We start from the raw sequence: 24542 nt of genomic DNA, 5'->3' as shown, positions 1-24542 counted from the left end.
GGTGATTGTTGGTTTGTTGGCATTGGGTTTAGGTAGACGGGGGTTCTGCACGTGGGTTGTCCTTGCTGAAGCTGTCATAGATGGTCTTGATTTTGTGGTGGAAGTAGGTGTTGAGTCTGTCGCAGAGGTTCTGTGAGAGTGGGTAGTCCGTTGTTTCACTTTTGGGTTGGGCGAACTCCTTGATGATGCTGAAGAGTTCCTTGCTGTTGTGTGCGTGTGAGGAGATTCTATCTTGTATAGCTTTCTTTCTGGTATTTCTGATGAGTTGGTGGTGGCAGCTATGAATTTGCTTTGGGCTTCTGTGGATTTGGTGTTCCTCCAGATATTCTTGAGGTGGCGACAAGTGCGTCTGGAGTCTTGGAGCTCTGGGGTGAACAAGCTGGCTTTCTTGGCGTGGGCGCATTCAGCGATCCACTTGTGAAGGGTGCCTGTTGTGGTGTTCAGGTCGTTGTTGTGGTGTTCAGGTCGTCGTTGTGGTGTTCAGGTCGTCGTTGTGTGTGACGATGGGGGTGGAGTTGGTGAGGGCGACGATGAGCTGGTCATCAGTGATTCATGTCCAGCTTCTATGTGATGGTTGGTGCTGGGGTCTGATGACGGTGGGTGTGTTGAAGGTGAAATGGATGCATCAGTGGTCTGCCCATGGGAGTTTGGAGGTGTGACTGAAGGTAACGGAGGTTCCTGTTGTGAAGATGGAGTCGAGGGTGTGTCCTGCTGAGTGCGTTGGTTCCATCACGATCTGTCGAAGCCCTATGTTGTGGAGGGTGTCTAGGAGGGATGCGGTGTTGAGGTCTCCCAGCAGGGTGTAGTTGGTGGCTGTGATGGCTTGTGCGGTGATGCAGTCAGTGATGGAGTCGGCGAATGGTGTGCGGGGTTCGGATGGGTTCCCCTGAGGATGGATGTCAGGCTGGTCTGTAGTTTGAAGTGAATGTGTTCCATCAGGCTTGTGGAGTCTTCAGAGTCTCCGGAGTGTGTGCTCAGACATAGGTTGGACCTGTGGACGATGGCGATTCCTCCACCCCAGGGCAGCTGACGCTGTCTTTCCGGGTGATCTTGTATCCTTGGGGAATGACGATGGCGATGACTGGGCCTGAGGTGGTGTTTGTCCAGGTCTCGGTGAGGAAAGCGGCGTCCGATTTGGTGCTGTCAAGATGGGCCTAGATCTTGATAGTGAGTTTATGAAAGGAGTGGATGTTGAGGGAAATGCATTTGAGTTTTCAGAGTCGATGTGTTGTTGCAGGTGGCTTGTGCCGGGTCCAAGGTCTTCATGATGGTGTGGGTTTGGTGGCAGCAGAGGCAGCTGAAGGATCAGTGGGTGTCAGCTGGTGATGCCTGTTTGCAGTTTTTGCATCCTGGGTTGTGTGCGATGAGAGCTGCTAGCGTGTAGAGGTGGCAGGAGGCAGGTCCAGGGGGTCCTGACGCTGGTCGCGGACAGGTGCAAACGGGCTTGCCTTAGGTGCGCCTTTGGCATGCCAGCGGCACGGCTGCACAGCGGATGCCATTAAGTAGGGAGGGGGTAGGAGAGGACAGCTGGGAGGCGGGAGTGAGAAAGGGGGTGGGGCCATGGGGGCAGCAGTGGCGGGGATATAGAGTGAGAGGAGAGAGAGAAGCGAGAGTGAGAGGAATGAATGAATAATAGGTCAAACAAGAAAAAGGGTAAAAAAGATAGTAGAGAGCGCAGAGAGCGAAAAAGGCACAATACAGAACACTAAAAGCAAGAGAAAGTAAAAAAGGCACAATACAGAGTCTCTCTTTAAATTAGATTCGCTGGTCGAGTCTCTCTTTAAATTAGATTCTCTGGTCGAGTCTCTCTTTAAATTGGATTGAGCAACCAGGGATGATTGAGAGAGACCATTAGATGAAATTAATCCTATGAAAGTGTGAACATCAGAAGCAAAATCTAGGATGGATGGTAGTCACAGTTCAAAGAGCAGGACCGAAAATATCTTATTGTTAATAGAATAGGAACTTTGCAGGCTCAGTAGCAGAAATAAAACAAGCATTTGCAATGCAATAGGTCTTGCATTTTTGAGAGTTAGAGCTAATGGTGTTGTAAATGACAATGTCTGTTACCTATGTGTTTTGGTTTGGAGTGTAGTGTAGTGGATGTGTGCCAGGTGCCACAGCAACCCTCCCAGGCCTGTTGCTGCAGGAGAGAGGACACAAAAAGGCCGCCACCTTGGGAGACTACAGACAGGGTGTGATACCCTAGAGTTGCAACCCTTTCTAGTGTGTTTACCTAAACTTTCATAGAACCAAACAAGCCACAAAGAGGCACCTTCGTGGCATTTAACCCGGAGAATGAGGGGGTCAAAAGAGTTAGGAGCAAAGAAAAGGGGGCAGATATATATTTGTGTGTTCAACTTTTAAAGGAATTATTCCTCTACATTGGCAATACCAGCCTAACTGTTTTTTACTGTATACAAAGAGAATAACAGAAGAAGCAGCTTAACTGCATATTAATTATAGCGATTTTGTTAAGAATGGCACTTGCTTTGCAGCTCTATGAAATGTCCTGTATTATCAAGCGCTATAGGTAAAAAATGAGTTATTCCCAGACTGCCCCAACACACACCAGACAAAGAACCCTAGGGTTGAGGATGTGGCATAAGGGCCAGAGCTGCCGACATTGGAGGTGGGGAACACATTTTTTGTCTCGGCGTGGGCTCAACATCCTTTGATTCTGGGCAATTCACTTAATCGCCTCTTGCTACCAAAAATTAATGTGTTCTTGTGTAACGTAACCGGTGCCAATGTAAAGCGATGCTATTCCTTTGTATCGAGTTCACGCTAACTGGACTCTATTTGAAGAGGGACAATTTACATCCAAAGGCGAGATGTTTTTTTGCTATCAAGCTTGAGGCCGTAAAGTGCTTGAGTCCGGAGTTACGAACTCTTTTCCGCCATTTTGGAGACAACACCTTTCGGCATCTTCTTGCCTAGAACTAATCTATGCGCTTGGCAGGTAACCCCCCAGAGGTTTTCAGGAGCACATGCTTTCGCCTAGTGTTAAGCTCTGATAAAATCATTTGGTTAATGCACCCGCTGCAGAGGTCTTGACAGAAGGAGAATGTCACAGATACCAAGTCTGACATAGCTTTTTCACCTCTTCATCTCTGCAAGGTTGATGCAAATGAATTATAGTGATTTTGTTAAGAATGGCACCTGCTTTGCAGGGCTATGAAATGGCAGAACCTGTATTACCAAGCGCTATATAATGAAAAATGAGTTATTCCCAGATTGCCCCAACACGAATCAGGCAAAGAACCCAAATAGAGAGGATGTGGCGTAAGTGCCAGAGCTGCTGACTTTGTAGCTGGGGAACACGTGTGAGAGTCTCAGCGCGGGCTCAACATCTGGTGATTCTGAGCAAATCACTAAATCTCTCCTTGCTACCAAAAATGAATGTGTTCTTGTGTAATGTAACTGGTGCTCATGTATGATGATGTAATACCTTTGTATCGAGTTTGCGCAATATAAAACTGCAAAACAAATAAAGCACTCCAATACCTTTGTGTCAAGTTTGCGCTACAGAAAACTGCAAAAAAAAAAAAAAAAGTCCCTGCAGATATTGCTAAGAAACAGCAAGATGCCCGAAACCAAGGAAGATGAAGAAACAACATACCACCATGAACGAATCGGCAAAGCAAAAGACAAAATAGTGTGCGACACTAAGGTACCTTCCAGATCGTGCAATAATTCACGTAACAGGCTCAGTCTCCAAGGCAATAACAAAACATCCTCAAGGCGGGACAAATGTAAAGCATTTGCCAACCACATCAAGGGATTTTAGACAGGCAGGCACAGGAACAAATAAAAGTGATGGGAGTGAGTTGGGTGTGGTTAAAGCCCTCAGAATAGGTTACAGCGTGTCGAGAAGAGCACCGCCTGAAATCATTCCGTTGTATTAGTCCAATCTTAACATTCAAATTCTCCTTATTTTAAAATTCTATTGGACCATCTGGGTATATGTTGAGATGTTACCTTGCATAATGTTTATTAATCTTGTTCTGTCTAGGATATGTAAAGCTTGGGCACTTTGACATCTTGGCTCACTGTTTCTAGTGAAGACCAAATGCAGCACGATCGGGGTGTCTTGTCCTACAGGACCATTATGTTACCTAGTAAGACAAGATTACCTTATTGTATGAATTGCCTTTTCAGTTCAAGATTTCCGCAAACAACTTGCACTTTGAAGAAAATTTTCAGTTTTCCTTTTACAGTGGGCAGTGATGACCAACAGAGGACATCTGGGAGTTCTGACATCCAGAATTATTGGATGTATGAAGGCAGATTATGAACCATTTTAAACTGCTTCTCAATAGATCACCACATATCTGAAAGTATAAAGTCTCCGTATCGCCTTTGTTTGAGAATTCACATGGTAGAAAATATTTGAAACTCAAATTCTAAGAAGCTTTGCAATGTTTTCCCTTACTACATGCGAGCATTGACACCACGATGAAGTGGGAGAGGAATTTACTTTGTTCTTACTCGCTTAATAATTGAGGTATTTTAAGGAAACGACCCAAATGTCAGTGCTGGCAAATAATGTAACCTTCAAGAACACTGAAGATGAACTGTGATTGGAAATAATTTTCCAGCCCTTTCTCGCTGATCGAACCAGTGCGGGTATGCCAACTTCATAAGTCTTGGTGAAGCTTAACATGTACTTTGAAAAAACTTTGGTGGGGCAACTGTGTTCACGTAATACTGTAGAATTACACACACTGGCTCTTTATACAAGAATCAACCCACTACTCTCACTCAGGGGATTAACTACCATTCGTGCAGCAGGTGCAGTGGCACCAGGGCCGAGAGGCCTCAGCGGCCCACAGAATCCTGATTATTGATGTATTTCACAGTTGGGTCCCCATGACCTTCCTTATGCTAGGGCCAGTGACGCAATCAGCGCATCACTGCTCCCACCTCTGAGCTGGCCTGTGAGCAGACCTCATCCAATTTGTTTGATTTTCTGGCACAACTCATTAGTACAATTAATGTTCTGTTCTGTAACGGCATAGAGATTTGTGACGTCCGTTATTATGGCAACTACCACAGTACCAACCTTAACTGAGACAACCAACACATTTGTTTGAGGTGATACTGACTCTTTTCTTTTCAGAAGTCCGAAACCACTCAACAAAGATGACGTGTGCGAAAAAGAAGAAACCTTATGTGCAGACCCTGATCTGTAGTTGATTTAATTAGTCCAAAACAAATCTGTGAAGTTGAGGCGTAATTGGTGGGAGTAATGAGACACCCCACGTGCAGACACAGGTTTGTAGGTGCTGAGGTCTGCCTCTTTCTTCTGTCTTGAGGATGGGGGGAGTGTCATTCAGTTGTAAAGCCTCTGGTGGTAAGAAGGCCTGTGTACTGCCGTGTGTGTAATGGCACAGCACAAGTGCCTTGTCCCTTACACAGGCATGGAAAATGGGTGCCTAACCCTAACTGTGGGTGGTAAACACCCATATGTAGCGTGTATAGTGTTCCACACGCACCGGGTGCCTCTGCTACAGTAACCATGTCCTCTGTGGAGGAGAGTTAAAGACGTGAACTACTGAGAAAATAGTGGCTCTCTCGGATGCCAGTCGGTTTTCTTGGCCTTTTAAGTGTCGAATTATTTGATTAAGTCCGAAGCTCACAGAGTAATGCATTTAGTGGTCTAGACTACTTTGCTTTTATGAAAGACAAATGAGGTGTGGAAGATTAGACGAGGTCTCTACAGCCCTTACTTTCCCACGCTTAAGGAGTTGTGAAATTATATTGCACCATTTAAATTATGGATGATCATAAAACAAAGCACATTGTATAACTGCTAATCAGTTATTAAACGGTCACCTCACTTAAGACCAAGATTTGAGCAGGGGAAGGGATGAGGCCTCCCTTGTAGCGGTACCACACAGACCGGTCATCTGTGGAGATACAGGGGGCATCTGCCTCTGCACAGTCCCAGTCTGCAATAGGGTCCAGGGGGGACATCGGTGGATGAAGGTGCAGAAGTATGACAGAAATAAGATGTTTAGATTGAAAAATAAGGTGGAAAAAAATAAAAAATTAAGAAAACGGTTGATGCAAACTGCCATATGTTACACTCTAATATGACCTGGGCTCGTTTCACTTTTAGATGTCTTATTTCGCTCGCCGCACATTCTGCTCAGATATGACCGTTCATTTCATATAATATACTTAATTTACTGGGGTCCCTTGTTCATGGAGTCGGATTTCAGACTTTGATTTTCTGCAGATGATTTATAGCACGACAGGATGCTCAAATCTGTATTGACTTGCGATGGGATTTGAGATTGCTTTGTTCCAGCTGGTGGTTTTCAGTCAAGAAACTCTGCAACCGAAAAAATGAAGAACCACAGAAGTCTCCTGCAGAACCACAAAGGTCTTCTGAAGCCGTTGATTAAAAAAAAAAAAGCACATCACTGCACAAGGGGGATCCGTGAATTATTAAAGATTTGAAAGTGGAGCGCCAAGTTGGTTCTCTTCTTCATAAACTGTCTGCCTGATAGGGTCACATGAAAGATGCTTGTGTCCTTCTGCTCTGAGAACGGACGCCATTAGAGGAAAAATGAAGCATAGTAATAGAAAAAACAGGAGAGTTGAGTGTGACAGTCAGAGGAAAACAACCAACTTCTACTCATCCTTTAAAGACTTTCTACGGTGTGTGGGTAAAATAGACTCACTGGGCATATCTGTGCCAGATTTTCAGGCTAATTGCACACTTTGTAAGAGTTTCATTAAGAGTTATTGTTTTTGTATTTATTTTGCGAAGACACCTTGAAATACAATAAATCTAAATGGGATGCTTGATATAGTATGCGATAACCCTGAATAATTGGTTATGTGTCCATTCTTCTTGGCCTACATAGGCCATAATTGCTCAGCATCAAGCCATGGTTCAAAGTACCGCCGGTGATGCCGAGCATGGTTTAGCATGCGACGTGATTGGCGAACTTTTATTTAGCCGCAAGGATCACGTCATGACCTTTCACTTCGAATGCACTTCAGGGTAAAGCTGACCAGAGCTGTAATGTCTATGCCTTCTTCTGTTCCCACCAGTTATTTACATTCCACCCTGTTTGTCTGGCACACCCGCTTGTCAGTGTTACTACTTTTATCAGCACTTAGTCCATAAGCTGTTACCCCACACTCTGTTACTCTCTCTGTCGTTTGCCTTTGTGATCATCAGGCACTGAATGCAGAATGCAAAAGTCCTTTACTAATTTGCCACCCACTTGTCATTGCCTGTTTCTTTGCCAGTCTCTTCTGATTAGGGCATTGATGTTTCACGAAATCGATTGGAAAAGGTAAGGGTAACACTGTGGGTGTCACGACCCAAGAGTCCTTCATGTAAACTGGAATTGGGATTGTGTCTTCTAAGTGGTCAGAGTTCACTAGGAGCCGTCCTATATGCAGCCAGAGTAGCTGTGTAGTAGGTGGCTGCAGGGTGGCCTGGTGATTAGCATTGTTCTTTTTGTTTTGAGACTTTTTTGGTGATTTGGGTATTTTCCTTCTTTTTTTAACTTCATTGCTGTGCTAAAATTATATTTTTGTTGCACAGCAGCTTTTTTGATCAGCTTCCACATGCTTGGGTCCTTACCCAACGTCCTCTCTTTCGTACTTCAAACAGACTTTGTCGTGAATCAGTAGCGTGTTAAGTATTGCCTTTTTTTTGTCTGCACCTCCCATTTAACATGATTTTTAGAATGGCTTGCCTCAGTGACACCAACCTTGAGTTCTTCTCTGTTATCCTGGTTCCCTGTAAAAGATCCGAGTAACAGTGCTGAATAAGTGAGTGGAAAGTGAGGGGCAATGTAGAGTCTGTTTTTATATTTCCATCTTTCATATTTCAATTGTTACAGCCTCAACCAACACGTTTCCTCCACAACAGTGAACTTCTTCGGGGTTCATCTCTCAAATCCCAGAGCTGGATTTTTCCCAGATGATTACAGGATATATGTTGTGCGTCTGGGCCTCATATACAGGAATAAGCCTGCCCCGTCCCAGACACCTGAATGTGTGTCCTACATCGATATGGGGCACTACGCACACGAATTACACAAGGAACTGGAGCCAAGGATTGGAGAGATGAGCCCTGAAGAAGTTCACTGTTCTGGATAAAACACGTGGGCTGAGGCTGTAACGATTGGAATATGAAAGATGGAAATACAAAAACATGTTGGAACATATAATAAAGAAGACAATCAGAAAACTGTACTATTGAAATGTACTTTTTTGCTTTTTTTTTTTCCAAAGGGTGCACCACTAGTTATTTATACAACAGGCTGTTTTTGCAGGGCTGTGGTAGAATCCTAAATGACTTTTTAGTCCAAGAAAACTGCTTGGTAAGTAGCTTAAATCCTGTATTTTTACCGCCACGTTTATCAACTTACCTCTAATTCAAAGACTGGACATGGGCCATGAACAGGAGCATCCACTTTTATAGAATCGTTTTCTTGAAGGGTAAGAATTATTTCTTTGAGTGGGGTAGCCTTACTTCCTTGAAGAATTAGTTAATGATTTTTCAGATTGTGGGAGAAACTTCATGTGGCAGCTTCTGAAGGATTCCTACAGGATATGGATCAGAAGATAACTATGAGTGACTTTTACTGGTCAGCCATGACTACATTTCACCATTCTTGGCTGATTTTGATGATCAGATATCCTTCTTCAGAGGGAGATGGGTGGACTGTACATAGGTTTGGATTGGCAGAGGTTGTGATTTGTTTCCCCAGGACTATACTAAAGTAGCGTAAAAGGTTCTCTTTTGTTCTACTGACTTGGTGTAACATACTTTTTTTAGTAATAAATATTTATTAAGCTTCATCTACTCCTTCAGGCAGGTTGTTTTCTTCCCCCATTTGGCCGATTTGTGACCTATTCTGTTCATTTATTACACGAACTTGATATGATGTACATCAATTCTGGTAGAAATGTTGGATTCATAAATAGATTTGCCTTACCTTTCTGTTTAACTCTTGCAGAGGGCCTCTAAATAAGGGGCATTGCAAGTCAGACACAGGGCAAAGCGTTCAAGGTAGGATTCTAGAGATGTTTTAACAATGCTAGGTAATTCTCTTCAGATCCATTCGTTCGATCCAGGATCTTTACCTGAAACATTCTAAGAATATCCTCTAGTTCCCATTGTACTTAATTAAATAAATGTCTGTTCTGTGAAATTCACATATCATAAAGACATCGTCTGGATTACACATACCATCCCTCCTGTGCCTAGTTGATTAAGGATTATTACTATTTTAAAATGAATTTAAACAATTTGGCCTCATTTACAGAATTCAGTGGCTCCCTTGAGGCACATGGGCATTACCTCCCGTCCCTCCCTCGCCTTCCTTTAAACCAATGAGGCTTCCTGCCTCCCACTAGACCCTCCCTTCCCCTTTTAAACTCCCCCCACCACCCCTACCCCCTCCTGTTCTTTTTGTCTAGCCCACACTAGACTTACCTTTTCTCTTGCTTCCACGGCGGGGCCTAGGGGACATCGTTTCTGCACTCCTCGGGGCGCGGAGCTCCGCGAGGTGTGCTTCGGCCGGGCGCGTCTTTTCGGAGCAAGCGGGGCTGCTCGTAAGATGCGTCCTGGGAGTCGGCTGACGGGGTCAGCCGGCTCTTTGAGGCTGGGGCGTCAAGTTCCGGTTTCCTACGCCGCGGAGCCGCGTAGAGGTGCCGAGGAGCATTTTTTGAGTTCCTGAACTGGTAGGACGGGCGTTCTGCCCGCATATTTGACTGCATTCTTTGATTTTGACCTTTATGAGGATTGGTTAATGGGTGTGTTGTGGGAGGTCCTGGGCCCTGTATATTTGGGGGTGTTGTAGGGAAGGTGGTAATGTGTTTTGATTCTACCATGCCTAAGGTGCCTGCTCAGAGACGGAGGATTGTTTCTTCCTCCTCAGAGGAGAAGGAGGGTGCTGCTGGCATTTCGAACCCTGGGGGCCCCCAGGTTCCGGGTGGTGGTGCTGCGCCTCTCATGTCCAGGGAGGAGGTGCAAGAGATGATCGAAGTGGCTGTTTCCAGAGCTCTTCAAGCGGGGATGGCCACGCCTAGTCGGTCTAAGGCTACCCATATACCTGCGTCTGCAGGGAAGTCCTCCTCAGAGAGTGAGGAAGGGGAGGGACTAGGAGTAATGCCATTATCGTAAGAAAATGGACGCATGACGAGAGGTGCCTGCTGATTTCAGGAGACCCATACCCCCGTGCGCTAGTCGCCTGTGGGAGCAGTATAGGCGAAGATGGGCTTTAAAGCATACTTAGAGCAGTGCAGACGTTTACATTTCTAACCCTAACTTAGAGGTTTCAGTGTACCCTTGAACTCCACCCCTCGTGCATTTCATGAACGCGGGAGACCAGCATCCGAAATGGACGTGGGGCACATTTCTCACCCTTGCTTGCTCTGTGCTTTCCGTGGGACAGCCCTGCCCCAGAGGAGGTTTGCTGTATCTCGGCGTGAATTGCTTTGGGCGCAGAGTTCACATTATCCCTCTGTGAACTACGGATGGGCTTTAATCTTTACCTGTCGCACCCCATAGCATAAACCTTGTTTAAGGGCAAGATGCATGCGCGCAATCTAATTTGCTCATGCACCTTGTTTGCAAATTCTCTTTGTGATATCATACATGAGCAAAATGTGCCGTTTTCCAGGTTTGTGATAGTGCGTCTCAGTGCTTTAAATGGGCCAGTACTGTCCGGTACTGAGTACCGGCACTTTTCTATTTTGAGCTGGAGAGTACCGGAACATCTCAAGAAAAAAGTAATACTTTTCATTGGGGAGTACCTGCACTTTATTTTTTCCATTTCAAGCACTGGTGCGTCTCAAGAAGAGGGTTTTGCAAGTTGGGCACTATTTCACGCGTAATGTACTTGCTTCTCATTGTTCCTTGCTTCTGGTTAAGTATTCTGGACACACTGCTTTGCTTCCCCTAATGTATGTGCGCGGCTTTATCCGCCTAATGAAATTTGGATAATTGTGTTCTGTGGCGCACACAATCCCGTGCTTTTGTGTTTTTCTCTGCGCGGGCATGCTATTTTTTTGTGTAGACATGTTTACCACTCTCATTACTGTCCGTGCTTTTGAAAGAAAGGTAATCTTTGTATTTCACAATTCTGCAAGATGTCCAAAATATATTGTGATATCAAGGCAAGGCATACTACGTACAGTTTGAATGTATAACTTCCACCCGTTCCTCTTCCTATGGGCCCAGCTTGCCAACTCGAGATGTTTGCCCTCATCCTTGGTCAGTGACTGAGAAGTAAAGAAAAGTTTCGATAAGGTTTGTCAGCAACCAGGATAGACTAGCTCTTCTCCCAGCAGGGCACCTGTGCCCAGTGCTTAATTTGTAAATAAAAAGCTGCCGGTGCCCAAAGCTCTCCTCTCAAACTCGCGGCTGCTGCAATTAAATGTGTGAACACTGAATACTGAGGCAGTGTAATCCTGAAGCCATCTCGGGCCTCATTAGTCCATATAAAGTCACTCCCTGCCGCTCCAGCTCACTCTTGCAGCTTTCTGCTTTCTCCCTTTGTGACGCTTTTTTCGTGTTTCCCTTCCTCCGTCTTTCCCATATGGGTCTTTTGCTCGCAGCAAATGCTTCAGGCTGAAGAATAAGCCCCGGCCCTCAAAAATAAGTGCAGGTGCTCAGCACCGGAAACAACAAGCACAAATTAAGCACTGACTGTGCCAGTATCTGAATCCTATCGAAGATGCTTCAGTGGGCCCGGGGCCTGGCCCTGTCCACCTTCGCATCCGGCCCGAACACTGCACTCCAAGGGCTGAACAAAGTACAGAGTCTGGGTTCATAGGCTCGATGAATCAGTGAGTGCTAATGCACACTGCAATAGTCATGTTTGTTTTTCTTATCTCCCTCAAGCTTTCCCATAATTCTTTGCCGTCTAGGAAATGGTAGTAAAACGTGTAATTCGTGATAAGACTGACATTTAATGTGTTTGAACAGTGAGTGAGGTAAGTTCACAGAGAGCTAGCGGGGATGATTACTGCTTTATTAATGACTGATTAATTGAATTGCGTACAGTAGATTTGGCTGCACATTTCATCTAATTACATTTCTTTATCGGAGGTAAAACCCTTCTCATTATGCCTATTTCCAACCCTACATTAAGACTTCATCAGCAGCCGAGACGGTATTTTAATGTTTAGGCTGCGAACTCTTTCATGTTATCGGTTTTCTGTCAGCTCGGTCTTTTCTGTGTTTGATAGTGTCGTAGGATGGCACAGTTTGTGCCATCAGTCTGCATGTGCTGATTATCACTAGACCTGCTGCTGCTATTTGGACATTGCGCCCAGTTCCACAGAGGCAGGTGAAGCAGGGGTGTACTTGTAGTCGGTGAGATTCGTGGGGTGTGAATCCCAAACTTCCCAACTAAAAAAAGCAGTGAGGCACAGGCAGTGCTTAATTTGTAAATAAAAAGCTGCTGGTGCTCAAAGCCCTCCTCTTAAACACGCGGCTGCTGCAATTAAATATGTGAACATGGAATACTGAGGCGGCATAATCCTGGAGCCATCTCGGGCCTCTTTAATCCATATAAAGCCACTCCCTGCCCCTTCAGCTCACTCTTGCAGCTTTCTACTTCCTCCCTTTATGACGCTTTTTCGTTTTTTCCTTCATCCGTCTTTCCCTTATGTGTCTTTTGCTCGCAGCGAATGCTTGAGGCAGAAGAATAAGCCCCGGCCCTCAAAAATAAGTGCCGGTGCTCAGCAGCAGAAACAACAAGCACAAATTAAGCACTGGGCACAGGGTGAATGTGTGAGATGACAAAGGTTTGGGATGGACTGTTCTCATCAGGAGTACTGACTTGCACTAGGTGGGCCTCTGGGCTGATTGAGATTGACGGACAAGTAATGTGTTACAACGGCAATAGAGTACCCTGTTCACCAGACTCGACCTCCACTGCTCAATTAATTCTGAGTTGGGCCGACAGCAAGTAAAATTTACTCTATCAATGTAAAACTTACTTTAACGGCCCCCAGAGCAGGTGCCATCAGAATTAAGCCATCCGGCCTTCCACACTGTTCAGAGTGGGCACTAAGATGTCTTTTTTTCCCCTTGTCCTTCACCACCAGGTATATCCTGATGGCGAGGGACAGTAAAAAAAAAAAGAAAAATTCCCTGCACACCATGAGAGAAAACTGGTTTGGGGGACATTTTTTATTTATTTTTCAAATACAAACTCCCGCTTTGGGAGTTATTTTTTGGCAAATAAAACGCTTCAGAAAAGTTTGGTGGCCAGCAGTCATGTTTGACAGAGCCATTCATTAAACTTTTCATGCACTGACCGAAATCACCATGACAGTGATTCCTGCCAATGATTATAGATCTCCTCATTGCTGGCAGACATCTCTAAATTTAGCAGGCGGAGTAGAGGCAGAGAAGTCCTCTGCAACCCTGCCTTTCCTCCATCTGCGAAAGCCTAAATCAGAGCATCTGTCTAGAGTGACGCTAGGGCAAAAAAACAATGGTTTAGAATGCTACACCAAGTGATTGACAGTGGTTAGACTTATTTGCAAGCATTCATCTCGTGACCTTTTGGGTGTTTGATTGCCAGTAAAATGCCTGGAAAAAACTGATTGGTGTAGCTTTCCAAGCCTATTACTGCCAATGTTTGTGAATTCGAAAAAGTAGTGAATTTGCATCCATTCAGGGAGTATTGTAATGGGGCAGATTTGCTAATTTTGGGGTAAACCTGTCGCCAAATGGCGTTTTTACAAAGAAGTGGCACAACTCAGTACAGCAAGGAAAGTTGCTTTGCTGCCTTGCATCACCAGAAGAGAGCAGAATTGCACCATATCTTAAAACAAACGGCACAGTTCTGCTTTCACCATACCCCGGCACATTTTGGGCTGCCTACAGCCAAGGCACGGACAAGATAGTTTTTGTGAAGGAAGAGGTACCTTCCTGCACAAAATATCTTTGGGGGCTTTTTTGCCTTTGCTTGTGTGCTGCAGAAGAAATAAAAAGGAGAAATAAAAATATTCTCCTTGTTATTCCAGCTTCAGGCAGGCATACCATTTTGTTGCAAGCACATGGCGTCTACTCTTTGTAAGTATGGGTTTGTGTCAAATTCATGTGTTGATGCACAGGAACGCCCATGGACCACCAACGGTGTGCCTGCCGGACGGAATGTAACATAAAACAGCACTGTGGGCTGCATTGCATTACATTTTCTTTCAAACCATGTGAATCAACATTTGAGTAGCCTTATACATACCAAAATGGATTTTGGGTCGGGCTGCACCCGACACAAAATATTTGTAAATCTGGTTCTAAATATATTTAAGTTCCAGATTCACAAAATGAACAAATTAAAACATCTTCGAGGAATCAGATGACAAAAACAACAAGCATTTGCAATTCAATATGTCTTGTCCTTGCTCGAGTTAGAACTATTAGCATTGTAAATTCCTAACTGGACTTTTCTTGCCACATAAATTAAAAGTTAAAAGTAAAACAGTTGACATAAGTGAGCCGATGCAAAGTGCCGTGGCTGCCATGAGCGTGAGCTCAAAGGAGTCACCCAAAAGGAAAAATAAGTTTGCTCTCAGTCAAGTGAATCGGCAAACATGCAATTATCCATGTAATAGAATTGATGGCCAAGGCAGGAACACAACTGCCCCAAGGAGGGACAAATATAAAGCATTTACCAATGATAACAAAGGATTTTTGGAAGGCAAGCCCATGAATGAGTGATGGTGATGGGAGTGTGGTGGGCATGGTTAAAACCCCATATAGATTACAACATGTCAGAGCGCATGCACGCTCAACCTAAAAAGAACACCGACCTAGCAGACCCGATTAAGGGCCCCCAGATCCAACTTCCAAGCCACAAATCTATTAATTTGAGGTTTGTCACACCCCAAATACCACCCCAAACACCCTGAAGCTACGGTTCTGAGGTGAAGTTCCTTTTAACTTGTATAGCTTGCAACCTCCTATGCTACTTTCTAAATATGAAGTTCACAGAGCATTCTGGGCACTATGGAGAGATCTGTCCTTTCCATCATGAAAAGTCATTCTGGATGGAAAGGTAGATTGCTTGCGACTTTAAGGAGAGCAGTGTGTCCAACAGCAGGGAGAGGCTGCATGCCACTGATAGGGCATAGAATTCTGAGGTGAGTTGCCACCTTGAAGTCCTTTTTAGGGTCGAGGGCAAAGCATTCTGTCCGTAGTGTGATCTCTCTGTGGGCTTTTAACCATGCCCATGTCAAGCCCATCACTTTGTTTGGTGGGCTTGCCTTTTAAAATTAGCTTGATTTTAATTAGTGAAAAGCATGCATATGTCACTCCTTTTCCGGAGTTTAGCCTGCCTCAAGCGCACCGGGCAACTACTGAAAACATATGAGGCTCCATGTTTTCCGTATGGTTTCTGCACTACTTCTTCTCTTTATTTCATAAGCAGCACGATCTTGCTGGGCAGAAGTAGAGCGCTTTACATGGCATCGACCCCGTTACATGGATAACTGCACTTTTGCCGGTTATTTGGATAATTGCTCTTTCGCCGGTTACATGGATAATTGCACTTTTGCCAATACATTTCACTGCGAGCGAACTTCTGTTTCCTTTTTTGTGTTTGCTTTGCACTCATGGCGGCCTTCGGCTCGCTTATGTGAAACTGTTTTACTTTTCAGTTTGTGGCAGGCGGATGTCTTCACGTGCATGGGGTCCCCTCTTTAAGAAGCTGTAGCAGCCAGGTTCATGCCTCCTATACTCACCCTGCCTAGACATCACTGCTTCTTGTAATGAGGTATTACAAATGAGTAGTTATGATATGCTTTTAATAACGGGTGATTCTTACATCGGAACACACCTATCATGAGAAAATAATCACGTAGCGATTATTGGGAGCTTAGCATCTATTATTGATTATATAGAAATTTTCATTTCAGTATTTTATAAAAACTATTCTTTGAATAAGTCGAAAATAATGCTGTAATGTGGTAACCTTCGAATCCAGTATGTAATACTTACATTTTCAAAATGTGTAAACATGTGCAATATGTCAGGGGGATAGTACTACAAATTGTTTAGTTCATCACAAATGTTTTTTGTATATAGTAAGTTAAGTCTGTATATCGGAGCTGCCGTTTACAATACGTTTTTTTTGTTCAAGTTCGTGCATGGAGTGTTTGCAAAATAATATAAGTATCCTCGTTTATGTAACTTCCTATAGTCAATGCACCTTTACAAAATATGTAAAAGTACTGGGATCACTCCTAAAATACTTACTGTTCTCTACTCTTACTCCATCCACAGAGTGAAGACTTCCACATATACACGCAATACTGCACCAATTATCCAAGGTAAAAAACTACTTTAAAGATCAAACATTTTGTTCTACATCCTTTTAATGCTGACTTTGAAGCTTTTATATTTTCTTTAAAATGCCAATTAGACCGCAGGACTCCATACATTGTTTTCATTTTCACATAACAACATCAAGAATAAAACGACAGCTGTAACAAAACATTAGTCAAAATCTATGTTGTGGAGGTAGGGTATGTTAGCAATGCGGATTTTTCATATCATCTTTTGTAATGTCTGTCATTTCATTTCGCTCGAACAGCCGCAGAGTTGACTATTGTCAGTAGCATATTTGTACAATGTGCAGCACAGTTGAGATGCTTGGATAAATAAAGTGGCTTTTACTGTAGATTTACAAAGCAAGGGTATACCACTGTTTCTAAGCACCTTGAAAGTAAATGTAAATAAAGCCTTCTGAGTTATTAACAAATAATGAAATGGTTCCTTACCTGTAGAAGTAGTTTTCCAGCAGTAGTGTTTTGCGAAGGTGTGTGGAGATGCCCAGGTTGCTGCAGCGCAGATCTCCTCAATAGGTATGTTTGCCAGGTAGACCAGCGTGACGCCTTTCTTTCTGGTTGAGTGCACTCTGGGTTTGGTAGTTAACTGCTTACCCACTTTTTGCACTGCACGCTTGGATGGTGGCAACAATCTATCCGGCGATGGTTGCATTGGATAATGGTGAGCCCTTGTTTGCTTTGGCAAATGACACAAAAAGCTGGTTTCCCTTGCAAAATGCTTTTGTCTTCTGTAAGCAGTACATTAGAGCCCTTCGGCCATCCAGAGTTTGGCGGGCTCTCTCTGCTTGTGTCTTTGGCTCCTTGAAAAAAAGCCGGCAGCAGTATGGTTTGATTAACATGGAGGTCGGGACTAAGCACCAAATGGTGGTCGATGGTGGCCCGAGGGGGGGGAAAAAAAGACTAGAACACAACTTTATGTATCCAACCACTAGATGGCAGAATAATGGACAGCATTGTACATCCAGAAGAGAATTCATGCTGCAAAATGAAGTTTACTTTTAATTGATGTTACCTTTACCAGTGGAACTGGCCTTTGCCAGGTGGAATTTTGACTGGATTATGTTAATATCCCGCTGACCAGCTAATAACCAATCTGGGTGAAATGATCACCTATGAAAAGTCCACTTAGATCAAGCTAAGGTGAAAGGTGAATTATTAACTTTTGAAGTTACCCTTTGCAAAGTGTCAGGATCTATATTTTCTTTCATATGCAGCATTTATGTATCTTTTGGTGTGTTTGTGCTAGATGTTTGTAATAGATTTTTTGTTGAATCTGCCGATTGTGCAGCAAATAGTGGATTATGTGGCAAATGCGATGAATAAATACTTTTGTAGTAAACACAGCGAGCGCATAATTGCTTAAATCCAGTGACCCCAATTCTAGGCAGAGAGCTATGTTTGAGATTTTCCAAATGTAGCATTCAAGATCAGATCTGCAGGTAAGAGCACTCCTTTGCTCCTGACTAGTGATATAAAGATTTTGTTTACCAAAGATGGAGAAAATACTTTACAAAATAGACAGTGACCAGACGTATTTGTGTTGCACTCCCTAGTTGTGAATCTTATTGTCTAAATGTCTTTGTTCTAATATTGATTCGGATTGCTGTTAGGCGACAGTTCTGTTTTAATGTGGAAATGTATTTTTCACTCTTGTTGCTTGCAGATCTGTGGCTGTACTAACGGAGTGCATGAGGAACAAAATGGTGGCCAAGTTCTTCCGAGACCGGCAGGAAGTCTTACAACACTCCCTCCCCTTAGGCTCCTATCTCTTGAAACCTGTCCAGCGCATCTTGAAATATCACCTACTTCTGCATGTACGTCTTAACAGGATGTCCGATGTGAGGTGGATGGGGGGTGGGCACAGAAGTTAATTGTTAGCTGCATTAAATGGTAATGTAGAAAATAAACAAAAAGTAAACCTGACGCTATTGTATTTGCATAACACCTACAACTCAGAACAGCAGAACAAGAACCTTAAAACATACTGTTACATGATTACTCTGCAAAGTCCTTAATTAAGATAAATGTCTTCCTGACTTGCTACTTGCCTGAAAATGTCTGTAGGAGACATAGACCCCAGCCACTGTTTTTGTGCCCTTTCTGTCTGCTGGTGTGAATCACAGCCCTTTTCCTGGCGGCATTGCACCAAGCAGTGTGTTCTGTTCATGTTGAAATCACAAAAATGTCTTATCCTGTGTATCCAAAATATTGTTTACAAAACCTCTGCAAAGATAATGTAATTCGGGTTACGTTCCACGTGCATACCCCTGTGCTGTAATATGAGAACAAAAGTATGACCACAAGCTAGCTACTGTTAAAAGCTGATTTGGTAAAGTTAAGCCCAACAAAATGTCTTCCTTACAACATGTAATGTTTAATTGTGCAAAAAGCCTATGGAAGACTCACTTGAATCACTTTGTTACGTCTGGTCCAAGTATGTTAGCCCCTTGTTTATCCACCCTCTCTCCTGACTACCTCTTATGTCAGGTTATAATGTCCGAATGTTATTATTTTATTTTTGGAATTGGAATTGCCAGTCTGAAAGGGGAAAGAACTTCGGCAACGGGTGAGTTGCTTGAATGGGGGATGAAACGTGCGTGCACAGCGCCATCTAGTGGTCAGTAAAGACTAGGCAATGATTGAATGAACTTCAGGTTTAAGTAACTCAATATCTATTCTAATATATTTGTTATTTGTGCTTCCTGTAGTAGGAACAGAGAAAGGGGCATTCTGTACCACTTTACGAAATCCTGTTGATAACGCTCTATTAGTGAGACTGAAGAGCAGGGAGACATGCGGTGTACTGGGATTTCATATTAACGACCGAAGCATCTCCTTCTCAAATATCACGACACGTGGCTACAGCATATACCACGTCATTTTCTAATGATGGTACTCTTAGTGGGTGTTTCTTCACCAAAAGTTAACGTCAAAAAAGAAACAGACAAAGCATCCTGGCATTAACAAGGTCTTCAAAGTTTAATTCAATCTTAAAATCAAACATGGTCAGCATGAAAATCCTTACTGCGGAGCTGACTTCAACTAGAAACGAGTTCTATGTGCACATTTAGGCATTCGACATGCCAAAACATGTTTATGAATAGCACAAACATTTTTCTTATGCTGCTACACTGGATTTTTATCAAGCACACATTGTAAATGGTTCATAACAGCGAGAGCTGGTTTTTGGACAGTTAACATCTTAAGTGTTTGTTTCCCGTTTAAAATACAATATGAGTGACATGTTTCAATTCCAGTTCATTTTGTCATATCAGTATCACAATGTAAAAAAAATCACATTACAGAGAGATGCATTCTGGGGCAGTTTTCCACTAGCCAGATAAATTAACTTTTCCTGAAGGTCCTAGGAAGCTCCGTACTAGAAATAGAATGGGAGCAGAACCTGACTGCCTAGAGTTGCTTTACATCTGTATCGAGTTGCAAGGTGACTTATGCTTCTTAATATTAATGTCAGTGTTTGCAAGGTAGAGTAGGGATAGCGCAATTTGAAAACGTGGCAGGGATATTGTATGTAAAGTCTCTGACTTTTTTTGGATTCCGTTCCTGCTGTCGGGAGGTCATGGCTACGGGGAACCCTTCATGGTAAGCTGAGAGTCACAAGTTTGAATAGGGATGGGCTGACTCGCCATTTAATCATAGCCTTTACACCTCTCCTACTCCCCCCTCACTCCTGCCACAAATGGGGGTTTGGCTGCACAAGTAATAATATTGTTATTTTGTTATATACAGCGTTTCATACCGTAATTATGCCATTTCTAAGCGCTGTAATAAGGATGTATGTACTTTATTTGGGTACCAATGTCAGAGAGAGCCATGCAGTCAACCAGCTGTCCCCCAGTTCCACCTGTTTATGGTCCACAATGTTCCAAGTTTGACTAGTTTTGGTAAAGATTGTATGTCTTTGCTTCTCTGCCAGGAAATAGCAAACCGCCTGGAAAAGGACATCGAGGGCTACGATGTGGTGCTGGAAGCCATCGATACCATGCAGAGGGTGGCCTGGCACATCAACGACATGAAGAGGAAGCACGAGCATGCAGTCAGGCTGCAGGTGAGCTCTCAGTAGGAATTCATGCCATCCGGAGCGCCTTCCAATACCAGAGGAAGGCTTCAAGTCCCCCTTTGTCGTGACAGATCAAGAAAAACATCTGCATTTTTTAGGCAGAGATAGCTGTGATGGGACACAGAAAACCTGCCTAACACTGCCTAATGAGGTCGATTCACAAAGCCTTATACTATGAGTAAGTGTGTCTTACTCGGGAGTAACTCACACCTAAGTCAGAAGTAAGATACGACTACCCCCAAAAATCACTGTGAACCAGTGTGTGTCTCAAAGCACAGCAGTAGGATTCCAAAGTCTGAGTGAAAAAGGATCAGTAGCCCAGTGCCTGCATGCCTCATGCACCAATACCCACTTGGCGCGTCAAGTACATTCATAAACAACCAAAGGGAAGTCTTGATGCAGTTAGTTCTGTTACGAAATTGTTGACTCCATCCTATTATCACACAGTTCAAAGCAAAATCTTCATTAATGGAAATTAATGATTTCACTATGGGTAATCCATATCCATTGATCAATGTCGCGGTGGAAGAAAGAAGGAAATGGCTCATTTCCATACTCCCAATGGCAATGCTTTGGGGTAGTATAACATTTTTGATTTTGAAATTGACCTATGGATTACACATGGCGAAAGAATTTTGACCTTCAGAAAGAGGGTGCTCCTCGAAACACGTGTTGTGGGTACAGGTAAAATTTCTTTTGAAAATATAACATGAAGTACCTGAAAATCCTAATTTCCATCAATATTTAACTTTAAACCATGTAATAACTGGATGAATTCAACAATTTCATAACAGGACTAACTGTATCAAGACCTCCCTTTGGTTGTTTGTGGAGGCACAGCCGTATTACCACTAACTCATGCCTTCTACCTGTAAACAGTGCTTCCATATCACACAAGGCAGCATTGGGTTTATATATGTGTGATCCCTCAGTTGAACACTACCACATCTAAATCAGGGACCCTGTGAGCCCAAACCATACAGTATAATAAAGCATCTTTGTATTCATTTTGTCTGTCCTTTGTACGGCATCTGTACCCATAACATGGGTTTCTGCAGAAAAGCACCTGCATCAATAGGTCTCACTTTAGACTTGATTTCTATGCTCCCTCCAGCTAGCCTACTTGTATGCTACCCAAACCTGCTGCCTGCAGACACTTGGATAGCAAAGATGACTTTCTACTACACCAGAGTTGCTGCCTTCCAGTCCGTTGACGCCAGTTTGACAGCGGGACATCGCTGCTGGTCGAGCTCATCTATAGTGGCCTGTGCCAAGTTTCCCTCAGTTCACAGTGTCTGGCTTGGGGAAGTTTATAAAACCAGTTATGTCAATGTCTTCCACGTCACCCCTTGTTTCCTGTGCAGGGCTGCTCAATCCTCTTTGGCACATGTCTGTGGGATGCTTGGGGCTAAGACTGTCGCATTCTATAAGGGCCAGATCTTTCCAGACGAGGCATCTGGGGTCTGTAGAAAAAGAAACCCTGTGTCCCCCATCTATACAGTCAATAATAGGTCCTTTCATGGATACTGCGGGCACTGCCTCTTGACTACTGGGGGATGGTTGGCATATGGTTTGTCCTTATTGCAGAAGAGCCCTAAATAGACACAGCACAGGGTTTGAGTGGCCCCACTTGTTTTCGCTGAATGGGTCATTTCATTTTCTACATAAAACACTAGACACTTTTATGAAACTGAAACAATTGCGAAATGTTGTAAGTCAATGCTGCAGACTACCCATAGTCTGTCTGCCCAACGTGCCACTCCACAACAAATAACTTACTTTATGCATGTTGCCCAATTTGCCTTTGTTAAAGTAAAAATATAGAACTCTATTTTAGAAAATTTCAGAGTTACACAGCACACCAATCGATAGTGTTTTGGCACAGCTCTGACCTCTGCAGGATTAGCTAGCTTGACAACTGTCTTTTGCACACTCACCATAGAAATGAATGTTATTTAAAAGGGAAATATTCACCCTCTTGCATTTTTCAGGGTTCCTTTTTGAGTCCTAGCTTGGACGCCACCTTTTCAGGTGTTTCCAGCATACAGCTGTTTTTGGTTCTTGGGTTTAGCTGCATCAAGTGGTCCATATCTCAGCAAGTGGCCATTAAAGCAGCTGCTCTGCCGGGTGAGCTCGGCTACCTTGTGCTCCATGGTACCCTTAGCGGAGGGAGTTTCACGTAAGTGACCCGGTGACGGCGGATCCGCACAATCCCTAGGGCTTACCAGGTTGGGTTCAACCTAGCCTCTTCAGAAAAGGCACCTGTGAGATAAGCAATGCACTGGACTCTTAAGATAATAAATATTTACAGCTGATATGATTGCTTTTACCATTTGATAAGAGTCGGTAATGCAATAGAGATGCGGCCAGTCTTTGTTCTCTTTTCATTTGTAGCATGTAACAAGTTATTAAATGAGTAATAAAATGCCTCGGGGGCATCATTATTTCTCTGTTATGTTTGCCAAGAGCTTAAAAAGTTAAAAATCGTTTTTAGGGTCGAGCTTGCGAGTGCATGCGCTAGTGTCTCGTATGGGAGAGGCTGTTGTGTTCAGTAAAGGGCTTGGCGCCCGTCTGTTGCGCACTATTTGTTGGTTTGCGTGGCACTTTTCTTTGCAGCCTAGTAATTCGTCAAGACATGTCTGGCATAATTTCCGTTTCTCTGTGTGGAGCAAGTCCCCGTCCGCTGCTCCCGACATGATCGAGGTATTATTTTGTTCAATTTAACTTCCAGTGCAGCGCAAACAAAAGGCTTGTGTCTGGCGAAGACTTGCCCAGCAGCAAAAGAAAATTTCATTTTTTTTATTTTTTAACCCCTTAACCGCCAAGGACATAATGGTTATGTCCAGTGGCGTGGCGCTACGGATGTAACCATTATGTCCTGCTAGCGGCCATCGGGCGAAGCATTAACACTCCCCCTAGGGCCTCTCCTCCCCACCCCCCCAGGGCAGGGCTGGAAGTGGAATCGCTCCCCCCTTTCACCCCTGACCCGTCCCCGTGACGTCTGATGAGGTCAGCGCGCGAACCTCATCAGAGGTCGCTTCCCGTCGCGCTGAGGTTCGAGGAGAAACTACGGGGCAGGGGAGGTCAGGGAGGCATGAAGAGGAAAGGAAAGTCTTTTCGATTCCTTTTCATGTCTCTCTGAGCATTTCTGCAGCACAATCACAAAGCGATTGTGCTGCAGAGGAATGCCACTAGACACCAGGGTTTACATTTTTTTTTGTTTGTAAATTTTCATAAGGGGAGCGCTCCCTTTGGCAAGGGTCGCTCCCCAAGGGGGGGCATTCTTTCTGAGGCTATTTCTGTCTCTCCTCGGGGGCAGATCGGCCTATATTAATTAGGCAGATCTGCCCCTGGGGGTTGGGGGTGGGGCAGAAGCCAGTAAACTCCAGGGATTTTTTATTTTTTGGGTTACATTGATAAGGGGAGCGACCCCTTAGGCAAGGGTCGTTCCTCTGGGGGGCAAATTTAGTTTTATGCCATTTCTGCCCCCCTTGGGGGCAGATCTGCCTATTTTTGTAAGGCTCATTCCCCCCAGAAAAGGGGGGGGGGGCATAAAGCCCACCAGACTCCAGTAAAGATTTTTCTTTTTTTTAAAAAGAGGGTGGGGATATGGCCATACCCCCACCCCCAATAAATGGGGACAAAGTTGTTCTGCCCACCGGTGGGCCGATGGGGCAATTACCCCCAATCCACTCCCTGGGGCAGAAAGCCTACTAGATGCCAGGGAATTTAAAAAAAAAATAGTGGGTAGTGGCTACCAACCAGTATGGGCATGGTTATGCCCCCACCCCAACTAAAGGGGGTAACAGTCCTTCAGCTCTCCCCTGCACACTAAAAGATTTTATCCCAACAGCAAGCAAGAGGACATTTGATTATTTTAGGTTTTGGTTTTACATTTGGACCATGAGAGCTTGTCTAACTCTCAGAATTGTCCCACTTGGAATGGTGAGGGCTGCACTTTTTGGACGTTGGGATGCTGCCATGTAGAAAAGTCTACAAGACATAGACACATCTGAAAACTAAACATTTGGGTGAGTCCAGGGTGATGGGCTTCACATGCACCTGCAGCATTTTCTTACCCACAATACCCTGCAAACTTCCAACTTTGCCTAAA

General features: G+C 44.0%; 1 protein-coding gene across 5 annotated transcripts in view; it reads left to right on the top strand.

The window, feature by feature from the left end:
- PLEKHG1 (pleckstrin homology and RhoGEF domain containing G1) overlaps positions 1-24542 on the top strand; it is a 273088-nt gene that overhangs the window by 149183 nt on the left and 99363 nt on the right. For 4 of the 5 annotated variants that reach the window (XM_069234291.1, XM_069234292.1, XM_069234293.1 and 1 more), the window contains exons 5-7: positions 16283-16329; positions 18011-18161; positions 20285-20416. In XM_069234291.1, the coding sequence (XP_069090392.1) occupies positions 16283-16329; positions 18011-18161; positions 20285-20416 (330 nt within the window). Of the gene's footprint in view, positions 1-15673; positions 15774-16282; positions 16330-18010; positions 18162-20284; positions 20417-24542 lie in introns of those variants that run through there. The other variant, XM_069234295.1, reaches the window with a different exon arrangement.

Source organism: Pleurodeles waltl, chromosome 5 (assembly GCF_031143425.1).
Source record: "Pleurodeles waltl isolate 20211129_DDA chromosome 5, aPleWal1.hap1.20221129, whole genome shotgun sequence".
In the NCBI taxonomy this organism is placed as follows: domain Eukaryota; kingdom Metazoa; phylum Chordata; class Amphibia; order Caudata; family Salamandridae; genus Pleurodeles; species Pleurodeles waltl.
The sequence above is the reverse complement of the archived record's forward strand: the minus strand, read 5'-3'. Positions and strand labels throughout refer to the sequence as shown.